At 34.7% G+C, this 23,086-nt stretch overlaps 2 protein-coding genes across 2 annotated transcripts; both read left to right on the top strand.

Moving 5' to 3' along the window:
- The first annotated feature begins 354 nt into the window (after positions 1-354).
- Positions 355-1,513, top strand: LOC104212237 (glycine-rich protein-like). The gene is made up of 2 exons (XM_009761457.2): positions 355-537; positions 1,045-1,513. The coding sequence occupies exons 1-2, from the start codon at positions 423-425 to the stop codon at positions 1,338-1,340; spliced, it is 411 nt and encodes a 136-aa protein (XP_009759759.1). The 5' UTR covers positions 355-422; the 3' UTR covers positions 1,341-1,513.
- A 17,894-nt stretch (positions 1,514-19,407) lies between these two features.
- On the top strand, positions 19,408-20,495 carry LOC104236090 (glycine-rich protein-like). Its single transcript, XM_009789955.2, has 2 exons — positions 19,408-19,561; positions 20,031-20,495. The coding sequence occupies exons 1-2, from the start codon at positions 19,417-19,419 to the stop codon at positions 20,324-20,326; spliced, it is 441 nt and encodes a 146-aa protein (XP_009788257.2). The 5' UTR covers positions 19,408-19,416; the 3' UTR covers positions 20,327-20,495.
- The last annotated feature ends 2,591 nt before the right edge of the window (positions 20,496-23,086 follow it).

Below are 23,086 nucleotides of genomic sequence, written 5' to 3'. Positions count from 1 at the left end.
ATCGATCCAGCATAATATGTTGGAAGTTCATACACAGGTGCACCGAACTTCAGTATATTATGCTGGGCCGGTCTCTGTTGCAGCAAAATAGTAGCTATTTTTCAATGACTTGGCAAACGTTGGCTAATTTGGAATGACCAGTCCGAAAACTGACTAGCCCGTGCTATTTTAACCTCATTTATTAATGCAACTCATTTTGACCCGTCCAAATTCAGCCTAACCCGCCCATTTACCGCCCCTATATCCAACCACCTACTTGATAACTAGGCCGATAATCCATTAATATCTCTTCAATTCTTTGCCTTTTCCGCGTTTAGATCATGCTATAAATAGAGGCAAAATTATTCATTAGTTTCCTCATCTTTCTTGGCTTTAAATTATCACAACTAAAGCAGTACTTATAAGTTTTCAAGTAAGAAAAAATGGGATTTAAGGCATTTATAGTTCTAAGCTTTGCTTTGGCTATTTTTCTCTTTTTAACCTCAGAGGTTGCAGCTAGAGAGTTGGCTGAGAGCTCCACCAATTCTTTGGAAATCTGTAAGCCTACTTCCTTTTAAATCTTGATGATAATATCAAAATGTAAAATACCTTGGCTTTTTTTAAAAAAAATAAATAAATTCTGAGTGATTGTACATTTTTGTTGTTGTTAAAACTCACTTACGACTCCAAATTCTGGATTAGCCTTCTGGATTCAATGAAATACTTATATTATTAACTACATTGGCTCTTCCCTGGACCTTATATGAACTCAGCATGCTTTGTGTATCGTATTGCGCTTATCTTTTTTAGAAAGAATTTTAAAAAAAAAAAAAAAAAGATCGAAGTTAGAGAGTCAGATGGAGCCTAATTATCGAGTTCATTTGAATCTAGTATTTTTGACTTGGAACATAAGCGTATATGTAAAATTGTTAAACTTTGACTAATATTAAAGTTTGAAGGATAATATTATAAGTGCATTAATCCATCAAACTTAAATTCTAGATTGCAACTCTGACCACACAGTGACTATCCACCTAACATGCAAACGTGTGATTATTTTTGCAGCAAAGAAATCCGAGAAGAATAATGATGTAAATGATGCCAAGTATCCAGGAGGAGGATATAGAGGATATCCTGGAGGTGGGTACGGAGTGTACCCCGGAGGTGGGTACCGAGGGTACCCTGGAGGTGGGTATGGTGGGTACCCTGGTGGTGGACGTGGACGTGGACGTGGAGGTTATGGAGGAGAATATTGCCGTTATGGTTGCTGCGGCCGCCGCGATTACTATGGCTGCAGGAGGTGCTGCTACAACAAGGGTGAAGCCATGGAAAAATTCACTGAAGCTAAGCCTCGCAATTAATTACTAACGAATATGAAGATTCAATGGTGGCTATATATTATTAGTTTTAGTAATAGTTTTGTTGTTTGGAGTATGAATAAATATGTATCTTTTCATTTGCCTGTACTGTTCATCTATATATTTGAGTGTAATTGTTGAGACATAATTATAATTAAGGGTGTGTTTGGTACGAATTTCCAATTTTTCCATGTTTGGTTGGCTTAAATATTTTGGAAAACATTTTCTCAATGAACTCATTTTCCTCCAATAAAATGTTTTCCTAGGGAAAACATTTTCCAAAACTCCTTCTCAATATTCCCCACCCTCGCCAACCCACCCTACCCCCTCTCTCCAAAAAAGGCTTTTTTTTTACAAATTTCAGTTTTTCCGTTACCACCTACCCTACTACCCCTCCCGCAAAAAAAATTATTTTTTTACCTTAATTTTTTTTTGCAATTTCAAATTTCTGTTTTTTATTTTTCTGCACCACCCACCCCAACCTTTATTATATCTAAATTATTTATCAATACTCTTGAGAAGTCATTTTCCTTAATTTGCGTACCAAACACCGGAAAATAAATAAGATTATTACTTCTTCTTTTTTGAAAAATATTTTTCACGGATTTTCCGCGAAAAATATTTTCCGTTATACCAACCACACCCTAAGTTATTATATGTGTACTCTCTATAACACTTTAAGTGTTTAGATGAGATTGTAATACAATTCGATATAACATCAGAGCAATAAATAGGTCTAAATTCAAAATGTTTGACATAATTTTATTTAAATATAACTTTCACCAACTTTAAAAATTGGTATTTAATATATATATTCTAATTTTAAACTTTATTTGATCAGATACTTTCTCTGTCAAAACAAATTTTTACATATACTCTTAAATGCTTGCTAAATTTTTCATTAGTACTGTATATAGATTCATTGCTATATAATTTGACTACGTGCAATTGAGGCCACAATCTAGCTAGGTTAAAAGGATAAACCGATCTAGGAGATATAATCTTGGTGCAAGTGGCTGATTAGCTCCATGTTGGGTGAGTCAAAAGGGGCCAAATTAATAAGGGAAACTGACATACATATATAGTCGTTCTTAAAATAATAGCCGATATATATATATATATATTAAAAGCACGAAGGCCCTTAGCGAAATGTCGTTCGCCTTTTATACCCTTTAAAATTAATTTTCATACTAGATAAAATAGTCATTTTACCATTTTCCTAATATTTAGAAATTTAAAATCAATTAAAATATAGCTAATTAAAATCTTTCCTTATTTGAGTTAGGTAGGAAATCCTAATATTTAGGGCAAAATCCAAGTAACATTTTACATTACATAAATTCTTTCCTTTTACAATTTATTGATTTGAACACGAAAGAACTTAAACAACAATTCTAAACTAGATATTAAAAAACGTTTCGACTTCAACATTCTTTTACCAACTTCTAGAAAATTTTCACTATTCTTCTTAAATTGCCGTTTCGACTTGAAATGTAAGGACTAACTTTTTTATAAATAATTTAAACTAAAGAGTTATTCAACATTTTACTACTTAACCGGTAAAAAAATGGACATTACATTACAATGGAAAAGAACACATTTTCTCCATAAGAGTTTAAAGATTCACGTTTATTTTTTTTCTATTGTATTTTGATTAAGTTTAAGTAACATGTTGCCCATTTATTAGGTGCAGACTTCAATTTCTTAATGGTTACAGAAAGTTAAATACGATATCATCACTGTTGGAAGGTGTAATGAAATTCGCGTTTTCAACTATTTTCTTACTTACATATTAAATAAAACTAACTAATATAATTTAAGAGGAAAATTTCAACGCTTTGATAGGACTGTATACTTTAGAATTTAATAAAAAATACGTCTATTAGGACAGTAGATTTTCTACAAATGCTACAATGAAGAATTAACTATTCTAAAAAACAAATGAGTATATTAATTAGTATGGTTAAATATGTCTAATTATAATTTGTATAGTAACGATAAATAGGTCAAAAAGATTATTACAAAGAAATCAAGAATGTAGGTAAATTTTAGGAAATCAAAGAATAGCATTACGAAGTGAGGGGTATTTGAAATTATCCCAGAGTTAAACCTAATATATATTATATTAAAAGCACGATGGCTCTTAGCGAAATGTCGTTCGCCTTTGAGAAAAAGTTTACAATAGAAAGGTAGAGGGGTGGAGGTATTCAGATTCCAACACAATATAGAGATGTTACTAATAATATGTTTGGCCAAGCTTTTGAAACACCAAAAATGCTTATTTAATTTTTACGAAAAAAGTTATTTTTTAATAAAAAAATAAGGTATTTTGTCAAGTCCGGTGACAAATAGGTATTTTTAAGTAGTAGGATAAAATATTTTTAACTTTTAAGCAAAAGAGAAAGAGATTGTTTCTCTAAAAGATAAGTGCTTTTGATAGTTTGAGACATGAATACCCATATCAACTTTCATATTTACCAAACTATTTAGTAGTAGTAGTAGTATTAGCTTTTTGGATTTTAGAATTATCCATTAAATTTTCGTAAAGTTATTTTTATCTAAGATAAAGTATGTTATATTAAGCGCAAGTCAAAAAATGATTAAGTAAAAATACTTAAAATTATAATATTTTGTTCTCTGTTGAAGTAGGGTTTGACTGAAGAAACTAAATAACAAGTTTCACAAGATTTTCTAACAAAAAATTCACAAAATCATAATAAGGCATTAAAGAACTTTTGTGCTACATGATTTCTTCTTTTATTGAACTAGCTAATCAACATTCATCATTTTCAAGAATTTTTACTTTTTTAAAAAAAATTTACTTTATAATTTAAAGGTACTAATAATATTGATGTAATTTTTCAAAATTATACATTCATCGATATAGGTACACGCGCGAAGCACGTATCCTAAGACTAGTATATATTAAAAGCCCGAAGGCCTTTAGTGAAATGTCGTTCGCCTTTTTTACCCTTTAAAATTAGACTTATATTGGACAAAATTGTAATTATTATTTAATTATTTACCTAATATTTAGGATTTAAAGTAAGGAAATTTATTTATTAAATCTTTCTTAATTTAAGCTATCTAGAAACTCCTAATATTTAGGAATCTAAATTGAGTAAAATTTTACTTATAAATATTTTTTCCTTATTTAAATCGTGTAGCTACTGCCCTCAAATTCGATCCTTTCATGTTTTAAATACGTTTGGAATTGTAACGAATTTTGCAAATTTTTGTCTTCTTTGTAATTTTGTAGGATTGAACATGTACGAATCATCAATATATTTTCAAAATCTATTTTTTTTTGTTGATTACCTTTTTGGATCATGTTAGTAGTGTTAATCCAAATTTTATTTATGTGCACAAAGAGTTTAATCTGAATTATAAATTTGCTACTTTTTAATATGAATTATTTAATCATTCATGATGGATAACGCATAAATTATATTTTATGTTAGATAATAATTATTATCATTTAATTATATCTAATATTAAAACTTCAAAATTAACTAAAATTTGCTATTAATCTTTAATTATTTGAATTATTCTGAGGAAGTTCTAATATTTAGGAATTCAAAATTTAATAAAATTATAACTTATATAAATTTTTTCTTATTAATATTGCGTAAATAAATCTTTATTCAAATTCATATCCAAAGAAGAAAATCAAAAATTTAAATTCAATTCATTATTTATCAAGATCTAATAACAATCGTGAATATTGAATATCACCGAACTAAGTCGCACACGTTTTAATAATTTTTCTTTGAGTCAAAGAATGATCGAGAATACTAAAATATATTGTCTTCTACTTTGGTTGAAAAATTCAATCAAAATTATTATATCATCAGTTCAAATGAGAGAATGAATTTGAATATAATGACGAACAAGAAAATCAAAAACAGCAAAATCAACAAAGAATAAGTAAAAACTGATTGTTTGGATATATGTCGTTCACCATTTTACCTTTTAAATACTGATTTTACGTTGCTAAATTGTATCCTATATTCAAGACTATACAACTCAAACATATATTATATAGATATGTAAGATAGATAGATAGAGAGATTTTTTCAAAATTGTATATTCATGAATATAGGATACACGCGCAAAGCGCATACCATAAGACTAAATATATATATTATACAAATTTTATACAGTTTTCGGCTACCAAATATAAATATTTTTAGGCACGGATTAAAAGTGAGAAAAAAACCATGGCTCATGACCCAATTTGCCAAAAGTAGTTTGGTGGGTAAAAATAGGATATGTCAAAATGTGTGAAATAACAGTTATAATCTAACTTGCACAACATGATTCAATCCCCCTCTTATTTTATTTTTCTTTTTGAAAGAAAGCGAAAATTAATGTATTATTAGTTTAAATTCTTCCTAAGTTAGATAAGTTTGAATCGTTTGATTATTCTTGATCCAACTGGCAATTGGATCAAGTCAACAAAACGATAATTCAACCCATTTTCACTTGCACGAGTTAGGCATACTACTAAAATTAGGTTTATTTTCAACTCTATAATTTGGTTAGGTGAAAACGAATATTATATGGTTAGAAAACTTTGTCTTTGGTTAGACTAGTTAAATAAGGTGATTAATATAGCTAGTACCACAACTCATTCCCCTCCTTAACGAAACCTTGAGATCGATATGTTCAGTCAGCCGACTAGTATCTTTACACAAACAACCGGTCTTGTTGACTGGAAACACGAAGAGTTTTCCGACAAAGAACGACTAGACGTGTTTTTGACCCAACCATTACTTGGACGGACTACACTTAAGGAGAGGGAGGGAATGTGACCGAGCCCTGGTATCTGAGCTGCCTACATATCCTTGGTTATACAGGAATCAGGCCACGTGTAGTTCGGGAATGAGAGAGAGATGGTAGAGTGCACCGAGGTGGAGAGCCGATCGAGGTGCCGTTCCGTTGAGGTTCCGGTCCGTGGTCCTGTCATTACAACAAAAATGAAAACTGAAAAAGACTAACTAAGTCTATCAACTACTAGTTACAAGGATTCCTATCTTTAAGTCTTCTGAAACTTGGTCTTGAGTCTTGAATGGTGCTTCATACAGACTTTGGATTTGAACCTTGATACTTGCTAGTTATAGGTGTTAGTTCTTGAGCAGACCACATTTGTTCTCCACTTCTGTAATTTGGGTTCTTTTTCTTTTTCTTTTTTTTTTCTTCTTGTTTTTTTTTGTTTTTTGGTGACCAGCTTCTGTTGATCATCCCAGACTGTTGACTTGCATTCTTGAGGCGAACTTCTAACTTGGATTGAATGCTGGGGATTTCTGTTGTAATTCTTCTGCTTTCCAGTGGGTCACTGTTTGATCTTTGACAGGCGGACTCCTGAGTTCTTCGATCTTTGACATACCACAAACTCCGTTCTACAGGCGGGTCCCTGACAATCAAAACAAACAAAACAAACAAAATTTCCTAACCCAGTTTGCACTGGGAAGGTTTGTGAGTCGTTAGCAAAATCGTAGCCCACTGATACTACTGATGCAGTGCTGAGAGTGAACTAAACACTAGATTAGGATGTATTCCCTTGTTATACAGGTGGGCGCCTAACTTCAATGCTTGAAATGTAAGGACTGAAATGTATTCCTCTGTTCTATGGGCGGGCTCCCAACTTCAACACTTGTAATGAAAAAAAGACTGAAATGTATTCCTCTGTTATACAGGTGGGCGCCTGGATTTAGGAAAATGACTCTTTTTTTTCAAAATGTTTTTTTTAGCATCTTAGGAGAAAGATTCATCGGACTAAGATTTTGATCCTAGGAGAAGGTTCGTCAGACTAGGTCTCTATCTTAGGAGAAAAATTCGTCAGACTAAGATTTTGATCCTAGGAGAAGGTTCATCAGACTAGGTCATTTTTGTTTTTTGGTTATCTTAGGAGAAAGATTCATCAGACTAAGATTTTGATCCTAGGAGAAGGTTCGTCAGACTAGGTCTCTATCTTAGGAGAAAAATTCATCAGACTAAGATTTTGATCCTAAGGAGAAGGTTCATCAGACTAGGTCATTTTTTGTTTTTTGGTTATCTTAGGAGAAAGATTCATCAGACTAAGATTTTGATCCTAGGAGAAGGTTCATCAGACTAGGTCTCTATCTTAGGAGAAAGATTCGTCAGACTAAGATTTTGATCCTAGGAGAAGGTTCATCAGACTAGGTCATTTTTGTTTTTTGGTTATCTTAGGAGAAAGATTCATCAGACTAAGATTTTGATCCTAGGAGAAGGTTCGTCAGACTAGGTCTCTATCTTAGGAGAAAAATTCATCAGACTAAGATTTTGATCCTAGGAGAAGGTTCATCAGACTAGGTCATTTTTTTTGGTTATCTTAGGAGAAAGATTCATCAGACTAAGATTTTGATCCTAGGAGAAGGTTCATCAGACTAGGTCATTTTTGTTTGTTGGTTATCTTAGGAGAAAGATTCATCAGACTAAGATTTTTCTTTTTGTTTTTTTTATTTTTATTTTGTTTTTTTTTTATCTTTAACAACCACTTAGGAGGAAATGCATCTCCTACGGGTGAAACTGAAACTAAAACTTAGGAGGAAATGCGTCTCCTAGGGGGTAAAACTTAAATTTGGAGGAAATGCGTCTCCTATGGGTGAAAGTAAACTTATGAGGAAATGCATCTCCTATGAGGCGAAACTAAACTTAGGAGGAAATGCATCTCCTATGGGTGAAATTAAACCTAGGAGGAAATGCATCTCCTATGGGTAAAATAAATTTAGGAGGAAATGCATCTCCAATGAGGCGAAACAAAACTTAGGAGGAAATGCATCTCCTACGGGTGAAACTAAACCTAGGAGGAAATGCATCTCCTATGGGTAAAATAAACTTAGGAGGAAATGCATATCCTATGAGGCGAAAGTAAACTTAGGAGGAAATGCATCTCCTATGGGTAGAACTCTAACGATTTCAAACTAGGAAGTGCGTCTCCTATTAATGAAACCTTCGCTTTCTCTTTTTTTTTTTTGAATTATTTACTTACCTGTCTTGTCTTCCCTCGAAACTGTTGGGGATTATTTAGACGGGGATGACTTTCCTTTTCTTTTTCTTTTGTTTTTTTTTATCTTTTTATTCTTTTTGTTTTTTTTTTATTATTCTTTTTTTTTCCTTTTTTGTTTTGTTTTTGCATAGCTTCTTCTTTCAAAGACTACCTCCCTTGATTTACTTACCTGTTGGGGGGTAAAATGTTATCAGCTGGGGGTACCTGACTTCCAGAAAATTTTCAAAATGGAAGGAAAATTTTCTGCCCCAGTTTGATAATATCCCTTGTGGCATGCAGTTCTGGCATCAATGCCATTTCCTTTACCTGTTTCAAATCAAACAAAATTGTTAGTTTAAAACATGGTGGTTGGTTGTGATACTCCCAACGGGATGGCTTTTCCTTTTTTCCTTCCTTGCTTTGCGTTGCACAACTTGTTGGGGATGATATTATGTGCTGGGGATAATCCCTTCCTGCTGGGGGATATCCCTCTTCTTTTGTGGCATAGCTTGGAAACTGGCATTTCCCCGACCTTTTAGTCTAGTATGGATTTCGCCAAATCATGCTCACTGCTCTCCTTGCTTTGTTCACGGGCCTTGTCTTTGAGGTTTATAACCTTGGTTTTGGCAAGGATATCCCTCTTGACGCTCGTCAATCCTTTTGTCAATTCCCTTTTGCTGGGGATATCTTTATTGACACTGGCCTCGCGCTTGTTCCTTGCTGACTATACCATTTGGATGTACTAGTCAGATCTCATCTTGAAAAGCTGATGGCATATTTGAAGTCATTTCATACTTGTTCTGGCCCGACAGACTCTATTGGGGAATTTTTCTATGAAAGGAGAAAGATAAAAGAAACAAAATAAAAGACAAAGGAAACGAATGACTCTTTTACAAAAGAAACTATAAATAAAAATCTATCAAACGCAGATACCGACTCTAATGGCCATGACATGCGTATGTGGCCTATCCTCTGCCGTCAATCATCTTTTAAGATCTTCAATTGGCGATTCCCCCTCTGATTCTCAATCTTATTCGACTTGTAGTGCCCGAAGGGTTTTCACTATCAAGTCTCTCTCATTTTTGGGTTCTTCTCTTCAGCTTTCATCGCCTTATGGTGCCTGTGAAGGTTTCCACCAATAAGACTCTCTCGTTTTATATCTCTCTCCAGCTGGGGATTTGGAGTGTTGCTGGTATGACTCTTTCTATTGGAGATTAGAGTCCTTTCTGCTGTGGAACAGAATGTTATGTTCGCCGGTAAGACTCTTCATTTGTCTGACTTGGCCTTTTTTGAAAACTGATCAGAAGGTCTTTCTTTGGACCGTAATGTGGGTTTTTGGATAGGGCTAGAAAAAAAGGGTACTAAACGCTCAAAAAAAATGCATTAGTTTTGGGTTATTAGTTACAACCTTCGGAATTAGATTTATTTACAACGACCGCAACCTCTGCCCCAGTTTCTTGCTTGGGGATATCTTAATTGTTTTTTTTTTCATTTTTCAAAACTATGACCGAGCCGTGAAGCGCCTACGTATCCTCTTTGAGGAATCAGGTCAAACGTAGTTCCCAATTCCTCTTTTTCATTTGACTTTTTTTTTGTTACCATTTTCTTTTTTTTCGTTTTGTTGTTTTCTTTTCTTTCTCTTTTTTTTTTCTTTTGTTTACCTGCCGCGCTTGCATATTCTATTCGTTGATACTAATTCCGAACGAGGGGTATGAAAGGAAAATAAATAAGGCTCAAAAGGGGTAACGAAGGATAAAGTGTTTGGGTAGCAGAACAAAATGCCTTCGTCATTCCAGTCTTCAAAACATGCCAAGTGCAAACAATACAGTTTAAATTCGTAGTCTCTTCTGGTGGTGCTGGACTTGACAATTATATTCAACATTTGTTTGTTCATATGTCACTTCTAACGCACCGTTGGGCGACACTCTAACTCTCATTATCTTGAACAACCCTCATGCCAGTTTGGCGAATCTTGCTTTTAACGGTTTTCTTTGTGCTTAACTTGCCCCAGTTCCACATGACTCGAGCTCTGAATAATCTCAAACCGTCCTTATTTTCTTTAAATGGTCTGATCGCCTTTCCGGGGTTTTATGATTAACTTTAAAGACTAGGCCCAAAGTCTGGGTGCATGTCATGTCCCTAGAATCGGCATTGAACGAAATGATAAAAGGACTAAACAAAAAGACGACTGGAACTTAACAAAAGACCGGCTTTGTATTAGACTACCGGCGAAATGGTTTGAATAATAAAACAAACAAACAACCAGAATAAAATCCTAACACAAACTGGACAAAATTTAAACAAACTGCTATGACAAAATGGAAAGATAAGAAGGTTTGACGCCAGAAAATATTCGGATTACAACTCTAAGAATAATCCGGACAACAGAAATGACAACAAAATAAGCCACCACCAGCTTCTCTTTTGCTAAGCAAGGAACGGAGCGTGCTCCCACTTTATCAAAACTGGCATCTTAGCCACTGAGCTTCGCATCAATACTGTCAAGACCATTACCAGCTTCAATATCATCAATCTTCGTCAACAAGCTTCCAACAGGATTCGAATGCTTCTGTCATCAGGCATGATCCTCGCAGAGTGTGCACCATGAGGTGCAAGTAAAGGATTCTGTGTGTCATTGTCCGGCTTACCACAAACCAACCACCTTAACTTTGTGATTCAAAACGAAACAGGTTAAAATGGACTCAGTCCGTCCCCATTATTGACAACATTTTTTTTCTTCTTTTTTTCTTTTTCATTCTTTTTCTTTTTTCATTCTCTTTTTCATTTCTTTTTTTCATTTCTTTTTTTTGGATTTTCTTTTTGTTGCGGTCGAATCTTATGGAGATTGCCTACGTATCATGACACCCCGCATGAATCAGACCTTGCGTAGTTCGGACCAATAAAAGATAAACAACAGTAAACATTTTCAATTTTCATATTAGAACAAACTGGGTTTCGAGGATTTAAAGATGACCCACAAACTTAAGAATCAAACAACCTGCATATTCTAGTCAAAAGATTTATAAACTTCAAAACAAATGGCCAACTTCCTTCCTCCGTTTGCTAATTTTAACCAAATGGTTATTTTGCAAATGTGGCCCCTTCCAATTCTCACATGAATTTTGAGGCCAGGGAGGATTATTTTATGACATTTTTACCAACTTGTCCATTCTTTTACGAAAATAACCTTTCGACAACTGAAAGATACTCTAAGGTTATTTCGGCAAGAACGGCTTAAGACGCGGCCGAAGCTGGCTCGGCTTATTATGACAAAATTCAAACGGTATTCACCTGACCGTCGACTCTTTTTTTTCAAATTATAATAAAAACTTGGTGTTGCAAAACACGGCCCTTCAGCGTCTCGGGGACGAAGCTTTTTTTTTTAAGGTTGTGTGGGTCCATATCTCAAAATGACCCAAAGGTGGCTGTTTATGCCAAGTCAGCCTTCCGGCGTCCCTTTCGGGAACATTCGGCTATTTATGACAAAACAGCATCACCTGACTTATTTATAACTTTTTTTTTCATCGTTTTTCAAATTAGAAAAGTCAATATTGCAAACACGGCCTTTCAACGTCTCGGGGACGAAGATTTTTAGGCTGTGGGGGTCAACTAGACCAAGTCTTAAAAATGACCCAAAAGTGGCTGTTTATGCAAAGTCAGCCTTCCGGCGTCCCTTTCGGGAACATTCGGCTATGTCTTGATAAAACAGCGGCACCCGACTTCTTTATGACAATTAAAATTTGACAGATTTGTTTTTGCTATATATTTTTTGTAAAAGGGGGAAGTTACATCACTAGACTTATTTACGACAAAATTAAAAATCTTTGACATGTTTTTTTTTGTTTTTCATTATTATTTGTTTTTGGCTTTTTAGCAAAAGGGGGGTTGGACCCGATGAGGGTTGCCTACATATCTCACACCCGGTGAGAATCAAACCCGCGTAGTTCGGGCTAATAAACCATTTTTGAGAAAACCCTTTTCCATTTTCTATTCTTTTTTTTTAAAATATATATTTTTATATAGCAAACAAACAAACTATTTTTTCATTCGTAACTAACTAACGTAAAACATAAAACATTCCCTTTTTTCATTTGTTTAAGAAAAAGAAAATGTTTTTTTTTGGAATTTTCACCTTTAATAAAAGAAATGCTTAAAAAAATATTTTTTGAATTTTGAATCTTTAAAGAAGAATCAAAATATTTTTGAATTTTCTTTTGAACCTTTTTTTTGGATTATATATATATTTATTTTGGAACAAATAATAAAATCACGTTCAACGCCCGACTCTTTTTATATTTTTTTATTTTTATCATTTTCATAGACAAGCAAACTAAAATAAAAAAACATTTTAAAAACCAGACTTTTTCATTTTCATTTAATGGCAAAACAAACTAATAAGACCTTTTTTTATTTTCTCAAAATTTCGGCAGAGTTTCGATACTACTCGGACATTGATTTTTCTCTAAAAATAAGTAGTTATATCTCTACACTGTCATTTTTTCTCCTCTTTTTCACGACTTTTTTTTTTAATATGTGGAAAATAATGAAAACATACAAAATCTTTTTGAATTTTCATGCTTTGTTTTATTTGTAATTTTATTTTTTATATTTATTATTTCTTTCAAAAATGTGGCATGGAAGACATAATGATTTTCAAGACTTCTTGGATTCCGCAAATGCTCCCCATGCACTTTTCCCAACATATGAAGCGTGGGGGACATATGGGAATTCCAAGACTTCTTGGATTCCACAAATGTTCCCCATGTGCTTTCCTAAAAAGCAAGCGTGGGGGACATAGGGAATTCCAAGGCTTCTTGGATTCCACAAATGTTCCTCATGCTTTGATTAAAATAACATCATGCTGGAAATGACCAAATGACTCATTCGCCCTTGACTGAATATAACATGTAGCACATAGGATGCCATAAGATGGTCTATTATTTTCAGGTTGCTTGTCCTAGACGGACCCAACCCCTGTGTTGAGTCCCCTAAGTCAAATGCACATGATGCAAATAAACGTTCCTACTAGGGATCCGGCATGTGGCTTTGTTATACTAAGTTCATAACCTGGGTATTTGTTCTAGACCTGGCTTACCCAAACGGACAGTTTGAGCCGAAGTGGGGGCAACGTACCGGGAGCACGAAAGTCTACCCGGCCTAGTTACTTGTCCCAACTTCGTCTTATTTGGTATGACTTTAACAGAAAGGTGGGTCACGCGCACGTGTACACCATAAATTCAGAAGACTCAGAAAGAAGGGTTTCGTAGCAGTTTTATATACACAATTCAGATAATATTAAAGCGGTAAAAGCATCATTTAGCACATTAAGCATATATCATGTAAAAATCAGATAATAAATAAAGCCAAATAACAACAATTATTCTAAGCTCGAATTCTTAACCCTGAACCAGTGGTTCTGGGTTATGTCCCCAGCAGAGTCGCCAGAGCTGTCACACCTCCTTTTTCCGCACCCGAGGGGGCGCAGGGGAGTTTTTTCCAATTAAAGGACAATCGAAACGGGATTGGTTTAATTATTTCAGAGTCGCCACTTGGGAGATTTAGGGTGTCCCAAGTCACCAATTTTAATCCCGAATCGAGGAAAAGAATGACTCTATATTACAGTCTGCGTACCAGAAATCTAGATAAGGAATTCTGTTAACCCGGGAGAAGGTGTTAGGCATTCCCGAGTTCCGTGGTTCTAACACGGTCGCTCAACTGTTATATTTGGCTTGATTATCTGATTTTATACATGTTAAAACCTATGTGCGAGTTTTAAACTCTTGACCGCTTTTATTATTATTTTTTACGAGAATTGCAATGTCATGAAAATATATCTCGAACCACGTTACATCAATGCACCCGTGGTTATTGACATATCTCGACTCATTTGAGATTTGGATTTGGGTCACATAAATGTGCACCCGAATTAAGAAAAATAAATTATTAAGATGCGCCTAAAGCAACTAACGTATTGTTATTTTGGGGAAGGCCGTAAAATTTGCTAAACGGCATGTCCCGAATTCTAAGTATTTTTTAATATATATATATATTAAGAGGGCCCCGCAGCTTCTACATTTTTTGTTTGTCGAGGCTCGTCTCATTTATTATAAAAGGGAATTTACAACGTCATGGAAATGCATCTCGGGCCACGCCACAATCGATGTGCCCGTGACTAGAGACATATTTCGACTCCGTTGAGATTTGGATTTGGGTCACATAAATGTGCACCCGAGTTTAGGGAGATAACATTACTAAAGGCGCGCCTAAAGCAACTAGCGCATTATTATTTTGGGGTAGGGCCGTGAAATTTGCTAAACGGCCCGTCCCGGAATCTAAGTATTTAATACATATACTTTGTGAGGGCTTCGCAATGTGTACATTTTTATTTGGCGAAGCTAGTCTCGTTTTTTATTTATTTATTTATTATTTTTTATTTATTTATTATTTTTTTAAAAGGATGCCATTTTTATGCCTTTAACAATACTAAACCTTAAGGCTTCTTTACAACTAAAATCTCATAACTTGTCAAAAAATTAATAAACTGAGTTTAGCGAATGAGTGTTTCGGGAGTAGTAACAACAAGTACTAATGCTAATTTTGTCCGAACGAACTAAGCAAAGGACCACGAACAAATTAACCTCAAACTCGTGTCATAGAACAACTAGCCTAACTTAATTAAATGACATCAAATAAATGAGAATAACACAACGCAAAAATGAACAAAATGCATACGGTGAAACATGGGCAGAAAATTACCATACCAATTTATATATTGCATTTTTTGAACATTCCGTAACATTTCCTTGTCTAATGCTCGAAGTTTACTAACCTGAACAAACAGAGACGGATAGAGCCACAGACCAGCCCTCAACATCGACCTCTACGGATAACCTCGACCGGGAAACCATAGAAAAGGTTATCAAAGCTCGGACGGAATAGCTCGCGCCAGAAACTCGAACACGGACGGACTAAAAATGAGTCATGGCTACAACTGACTTTCCCAGGCGATCATTTGGGCGTGAGGGGGCTGAACAGAACAGCAGCAATGGCCGGATTTAATGGAGGATCGTCGGACTGGTTTTTTTGGTTATGACGAAGGAGAAGAAATGGCCGTGGGCTGGTGGTTTGGATGTAGTGTCGACGGGCAGTGATGGGTGAGGCAGGAGGCAGAAGCAGCGACGGGTGGTGGCGAGCATGCTGGGCGTCACTTGTGGTCGACGGGTAGTGGACGATGGGCTATGACGACGAAGGCTAAGACGCGCAGCGACAGCTGCTCAGAAACGCAGCCACAGCTGCTTGGCACGCAGCAACAGGTTGGTTTAGATGGAGCTGGAGCTCGTAACGGGCGGCAATGGTGGTTGACGACGCAGCAGTGATTGTTGCTACTCAAAAGAACGAGGGGTCGTGGGGGGTGGTGTTTGGACTGGTGGTTTTCGGACGTGAGGCTAGTGAAGCTGATGGAGGCGGTGTTTGGGTGGTGATGGAGTGGTTGCGATTGGTTTCTGTTTGGTGGTGGTGGTGCTTTGACGTGGGGGAGTGGGGTTATCGTCGCCGGTGGTTCATGGGGTCTGTTTGGTGCGATAGTGGGTCGACGGAGGGAAGGTGGTTATGGTCGTTTGAACAGTTGACGGAGGTGGAGATGGTAACGACGATGGTGGTCGTTCGGAGGAGCTGGGCGTTGTTCGGGTGATGGAGGGGGCTGTTTGGACAGGAGGAGGAGGGTGGTTGCCGGTGGGTTTTGACGCGGGGGAAGTAGGGATCGTTTTTGTTTTTACAGTAGGGTTTGCTTCTTCTTCTTTTGAAGAAGAAGAAGATGATGAACAGTGTCGAACTTTCCCCAAAAATTCAAAAGTCCTCATGCTTTGGCCCTTTGTCCGTGTATTTGATACTTTTTTGCCAAGAAAAATGAGCCCACGCGTGGTGGGGTTCAAGGTTTGTGTCCCCCACGCGTGGTGGGGTTCCCCATGTGTCCTGGACACGGTTTATTATGGGTTAGGTCCGAAATTAGGCCTAAAATCGGGTAGTTTGAACCCGAATATTATTCTTTTGCCCGGACCCGAGAAATAGGAACACGTCGTTGCTTAACTAATTATGTAAGCAAAATAGCTACTAAATAAGACTAATTATTTAAACAAAACTATATCTTTTTTAAATATTTTTCAAGATTTAAAATAGCTACAAAATATTAATAAAACTATTTTTTGTAATTTTCGTTTTTAAATATTAAGATAAAATATGAGGTAATATTTTTGTATTTTTCAAAGTTAAAAATGACTATAAAACCTTAATAGAACTATATTTTTTGTAATTTTCGAAATTATATAAAGTACAAAAATAAAGTGCAATTTTTGTATTTTTCAAGTTTATGAGAGATACATAAACTAAAATTTATATATATATTTTTTGAAATTTTTCTTTTTGCAACGAAATAAAGTAAAAATAGTTAAAATAGCTATACTAGACCCAATTTCACATATTCACGCTAAAAATGTGAAAATTCTCGGGGAGGGTCAAAAATCACGTGCTTACAGCTGCCCCTCTTTGACTGGAAACACGAAGAGTTTTCCGACAAAGAACGACTAGACGTGTTTTTGACCCGACCATTACTTGGACGGACTACACTTAAGGAAAGGGAGGTCGCCTTTTTTACCCTTTAAAATTAGACTTATATTGGACAAAATTGTAATTATCATTTAATTATTTACCTAATATTTAGGATTTAAAGTAAGGAAATTTATTTATTAAATCTTTCTTAATTTAAGCTATCTAGAAACTCCTAATATTTAGGAATCTAAATTGAGTAAAATTTTACTTATAAATATTTTTTCCTTATTTAAATCGTGTAGCTACTGCCCTCAAATTCGATCCTTTCATGTTTTAAATACGTTTGGAATTGTAACGAATTTTGCAAATTTTTGTCTTCTTTGTAATTTTGTAGGATTGAACATGTACGAATCATCAATATATTTTCAAAATCTATTTTTTTTTTGTTGATTACCTTTTTGGATCATGTTAGTAGTGTTAATCCAAATTTTATTTATGTGCACAAAGAGTTTAATCTGAATTATAAATTTGCTACTTTTTAATATGAATTATTTAATCATTCATGATGGATAACGCATAAATTATATTTTATGTTAGATAATAATTATTATCATTTAATTATATCTAATATTAAAACTTCAAAATTAACTAAAATTTGCTATTAATCTTTAATTATTTGAATTATTCTGAGGAAGTTCTAATATTTAGGAATTCAAAATTTAATAAAATTATAACTTATATAAATTTTTTCTTATTAATATTGCGTAAATAAATCTTTATTCAAATTCATATCTAAAGAAGAAAATCAAAAATTTAAATTCAATTCATTATTTATCAAGATCTAATAACAATCGTGAATATTGAATATCATCGAACTAAGTCGCACACGTTTTAATAATTTTTCTTTGAGTCAAAGAATGATCGAGAATACTAAAATATATTGTCTTCTACTTTTGTTGAAAAATTCAATCAAAATTATTATATCATCAGTTCAAATGAGAGAATGAATTTGAATATAATGACGAACAAGAAAATCAAAAACAGCAACATCAACAAAGAATAAGTAAAAACTGATTGTTTGGATATATGTCGTTCACCATTTTACCTTTTAAATACTGATTTTACGTTGCTAAATTGTATCCTATATTCAAGACTATACAACTCAAACATATATTATATAGATATGTAAGATAGATAGATAGAGAGATTTTTTCAAAATTGTATATTCATGAATATAGGATACACGCGCAAAGCGCATACCATAAAACTAAATATATATATTATACAAATTTTATACAGTTTTCGGCTACGAAATATAAATATTTTTAGGCACGGATTAAAAGTGAGAAAAAAACCATGGCTCATGACCCAATTTGCCAAAAGTAGTTTGGTGGGTAAAAATAGGATATGTCAAAATGTGTGAAATAACAGTTATAATCTAACTTGCACAACATGATTCAATCCCCCTCTTATTTTATTTTTCTTTTTGAAAGAAAGCGAAAATTAATGTATTATTAGTTTAAATTCTTCCTAAGTTAGATAAGTTTGAATCGTTTGATTATTCTTGATCCAACTGGCAATCGGATCAAGTCAACAAAACGATAATTCAACCCATTTTCACTTGCACGAGTTAGGCATACTACTAAAATTAGGTTTATTTTCAACTCTATAATTTGGTTAGTAGAAAACGAATATTATATGGTTAGAAAACTTTGTCTTTGGTTAGACTAGTTAAATAAGGTGATTAATATAGCTAGTACCACAACTCATTCCCCTCCTTAACGAAACCTTGAGATCGATATGTTCAGTCAGCCGACTAGTATCTTTACACAAACAACCGGTCTTGTTTACTTTTTTTAGTCAGTATATATATTATATACATTATACATGAACGATACATATATTATACATTTGTTGGCTATTTTAAATTTAAGCACTTAAGTAAGCAACTATTTAAATTAATTCTTTTACTTTTTATTAAAACATTATCTGGACGCTTTGGGGACAAAATTTGGAGACAAAAATTAAGTTTTCTTTAATAGCAAAGGCACGTAGAGTGTGAGATAACTTAAATAACAGATTCCTAAAGAAAGTTTAAAGCTAACTGAACTCTAACTACATTACAACTAGAGGAAAATATACACATGCTAAACATAGACTAGTTAATAAAGACGATCTATATAGCTTGGACCAGAAATTTTATGGCAGAAGGTAACAGGTACCTTGTGAAGTTAATTAAGGTGTACGAAAGCGGACCCGAACATTATGGTTATAAAAACAAAAATATATATACTCCCTCCGTTCACTTTTACTTGTTACGTTTCGCTTTTCGAAAGTCAATTTGACTAATTTTTGAAGCAAAATTGCATTAGATTTTCTTAATATTTTAAACTTTAAATTTAGATATTCGAAAACTATATGAAAAATAATATAATTTATAATTTTTCTTATATCAATATGGTGAAAAAGCACATGTTAAAACTTTGGTCAAGTTTATGTAGTTTGACTCTCGAAAAACGAAACATGACAAGTAAAAGTGGGGATTTAAAGCACATGGGATTTAAGGCATTTATAGTTCTAAGCTTTGCTTTGGCTATTTTTCTGTTTTTAACCTCAGAGGTTGCAGCTAGAGAGTTGGTTGAGCGCTCCACCAATTCTTTGGAAATCTGTAAGCCTACTTCCTTTTAAATCTTGATGATAATATCAAAATGTAAAATACCTTGGCTTTTTTTAAAAAAAAAAAATAAATTCTGAGTGATTGTACACTTTTGTTGTTGTTAAAACTCACTTACGACTCCAAATTCTGGATTAGCCTTCTGGATTCAATGAAATACTTATATTATTAACTACATTGGCTGTGTGTATCGGATTGCGCTTACCTTTTTTAGAAAGAATTTAAAAAAAACAAAAGATCAAAGTTAGAGAGTCAGATAGAGCCTAATTATCGAGTTCATTTGAATCTGTATTTTTGACTTGGAACATAAGCATATATGTAAAATTGTTAAACTTTGACTAATATTAAAGTTTGAAGGATAATATTATAAGTGCATTAATCCATCAAACTTAAATTCTAGATTGCACCTCTGACCACACAGTGACTATCCACCTAACATGCAAACGTGTGATTATTTTTGCAGCAAAGAAATCCGAGAAGAATAATGATGTAAATGATGCCAAGTATCCAGGAGGAGGATATGGAGGATATCCTGGAGGTGGGTACGGAGTGTACCCCGGAGGTGGGTACCGAGGGTACCCTGGAGGTGGGTATGGTGGGTACCCTGGTGGTGGACGTGGACGTGGACGTGGAGGTTATGGAGGAGAATATTGCCGTTTTGGTTGCTGCGGCCGCCGCGATTACTATGGCTGCAGGAGGTGCTGCTACAACAATGGTGAAGCCATGGAAAAATTCACTGAAGCTAAGCCTCGCAACTAATTACTAAGGAATATGAAGATTCAATGGTGGCTATATATTATTAGTTTTAGTAATAGTTTTGTTGTTTGGAGTATGAATAAATATGTATCTTTTCATTTACCTGTACTGTTCATCTATATATTTGAGTGTAATTGTTGAGACATAATTATAATTAAGGGTGTGTTTGGTATGATGGAAAATATTTTTCGGAAAATGTTTTCCAATTTTTACATGGTTGGTTGGCTTAAATGTTTTGGAAAATATTTTCTCAATGAATTCATTTTCCTCCAGTTGGATGAAAATTTTTTCCTTATCAAGAGAAGGGAAAACATTTTCCAAAACTCTTTTTCAACCTTCCCCACCCTCGCCAACCCACCCTACCCCCTCTCTCCAAAAACGTTTTTTTTTTTAAAAAAATTCAGTTTTTCCGTTACCACCCACCCTACTACCCCTCCATCCTACCGCAAAAAAAATTTATTTTTTTACCTTAATTGTTTTTAGCAATTTCAAATTTCTGTTTTTTCGTTTTTCTGCACCACCCACCTCACCTCCCTCCCCTGCACCACCCACCCCCACCCGCACAAAAAAAAATTACTTATGTTTTTGTAATTTAAATTTCTGTTTTTTTTTGTTTTACTGTCACCCCCCCCCTCCCCCCCGAAAAAAAATTTAAAATATATTTTTCACTTTTAATTATTTTTATTTATCTGTTTAAAGGTTCAAAATTGTACAAGTTCCAAAATTATAAGTTCGGAGGTTTATGTGTTTGGAAGTTTACTGGTTTAGAAATTATAATGTTTACGGGTTCGAAATTCCGCGGTTTTGAAAGTTTAGCAGTTCGAAAGTTTATGAAATTTATGGGTTCGGAAGGTTGTTAGTGTGAAATTTTGTGGCTTCATGTTTATTATATCTAAATTATTTATGAATACTCTTGAAAAGTCATTTTCCTTAATTTGTATACCAAACACCGGAAAATGAATAAGATTACTACTTATTTTTTTAAAAAAATATTTTTTACGGATTTTCCGCGAAAAATATTTTCCGTTATACCAACCACACCCTAAGTTATTATATGTGTACTCTCTATAACACTTTAAGTGTTTAGATGAGATTGTAATACAATTCGATATAGAGGTCCTAAAATTGCTCGATATAACATCAGAGCAATAAAGAGGTCCTAAATTCAAAATGTTTGACATAATTTTATTTAAATATAACTTAGATTTGGAGACAAAAATTAAGTTTTCTTTAATAGCAAAGGCACGTAGAGTGTGAGATAACTTAAATAACAGATTCCTAAAGAAAGTTTAAAGCTAACTGAACTCTAACTACATTACAACTAGAGGAAACTATACACATGCTAAACATAGACTAGTTAATAAAGACGATCTATATAGCTTGGACCAGAAATTTTATGGCAGAAGGTAACAGGTACCTTGTGAAGTTAATTAAGGTGTACGAAAGCGGACCCGAACATTATGGTTATAAAAACAATATATACTCCCTCTGTTTACTTTTACTTGTTACGTTTCGTTTTTCGGGAGTCAATTTGACTAATTTTTGAAGCAAAATTGCATTAGATTTTCTTAATATTTTAAACTTTAAATTTAGATATTCGAAAACTATATGAAAAATACTATAATTTATAAATTTTTTTATATCAATATGGTGAAAAAGCACATGTTAAAACGTTGGTCAAGTTTATGTAGTTTGACTCTCGAAAAACGAAACATGACAAGTAAAAGTGAACGGAGGGAGTAATTAGTAGCACAAATCTAGTGGGCGTGCCTCGGAGCTTAGCCTTCACGTTATTTTTGAAATGTTACAGACACAACAGCTGGCAATTGCCCAGCTGCAAAGTCACAAAAAAACTCCCAGCACGGTAGCACTGGGGACTGCCCCCCAGCTGAGCAGGTACTAGAGAGATCAAGCAACAACGGGTCGGCAGCCGATCCTGCCATCGTAAATATGCTCGAGGAACTCATAAAGAAGGTCGAGTCGAGCGAGAAGAAGATAGAAGCCAACGGCAAGAAGGTCGAGACCTACAACTCTAGGGTCGACCAAATTCTGGGCTCACCCCTGATCCTGAAAGGTGTGGATTCAAAGAAGTTCGTACAGAAGCCGTTCCCACAGGAAGCGGCCCCGAAACCCATTCCAAAGAAGTTCGGAATGCCAGACCTTCCGAAGTACAATAGAACCTCATACCCCAATGAGCACGTTACCGCTTACACTTGTGCAATGAAGGGCAACGACCTAAAGGACGACGAGATCGAGTCCTTCTTACTGAAGAAGTTCGGAGAAACGCTTTCTAAAGGGGCAATGATGCAGTATCACAACATGGCCCCAAACTTGATAGATTCATTGCCATGCTGGCAGATTCTTTCATTAAGGCACATGTTGGTGCCATCAAAGTGGCTACAAGGAAATCCAACGTCTTCAAGATCAAGCAGAGGGAGAATGAGATGTTGAGAGATTTCGTATCTCGCTTTCAAATGGAACGAATGGAACTACCACTAGTCTCCGACGACTGGGTAGTTGAGGCCTTCACTCAAGGTCTGAAAGAACGAAGCTCGGTGGCTTCGAAGCAGCTGAAACAAATTTGGTTGAATATCCCGTTGTGACCTGGTCGAACGTTCACAACCGATACCAATCAAAAATTAGGGTCGAGGACGACCAACTAAGATCCCCCTCGGGCTCGGTATCCTCAAGTAGGCTTCTGGCGAAGGAGCCAAAGCCAAACAAAGAAAGGCACCAGCCATACACCGAAGACAGGAGAAACGC

Source organism: Nicotiana sylvestris, chromosome 1, assembly GCF_000393655.2.
Source record: "Nicotiana sylvestris chromosome 1, ASM39365v2, whole genome shotgun sequence".
NCBI classification, from domain to species: Eukaryota; Viridiplantae; Streptophyta; class Magnoliopsida; order Solanales; family Solanaceae; genus Nicotiana; species Nicotiana sylvestris.
Note: the sequence above shows the minus strand (reverse complement) of the source record. Positions and strands in the feature narration are given on the sequence as shown.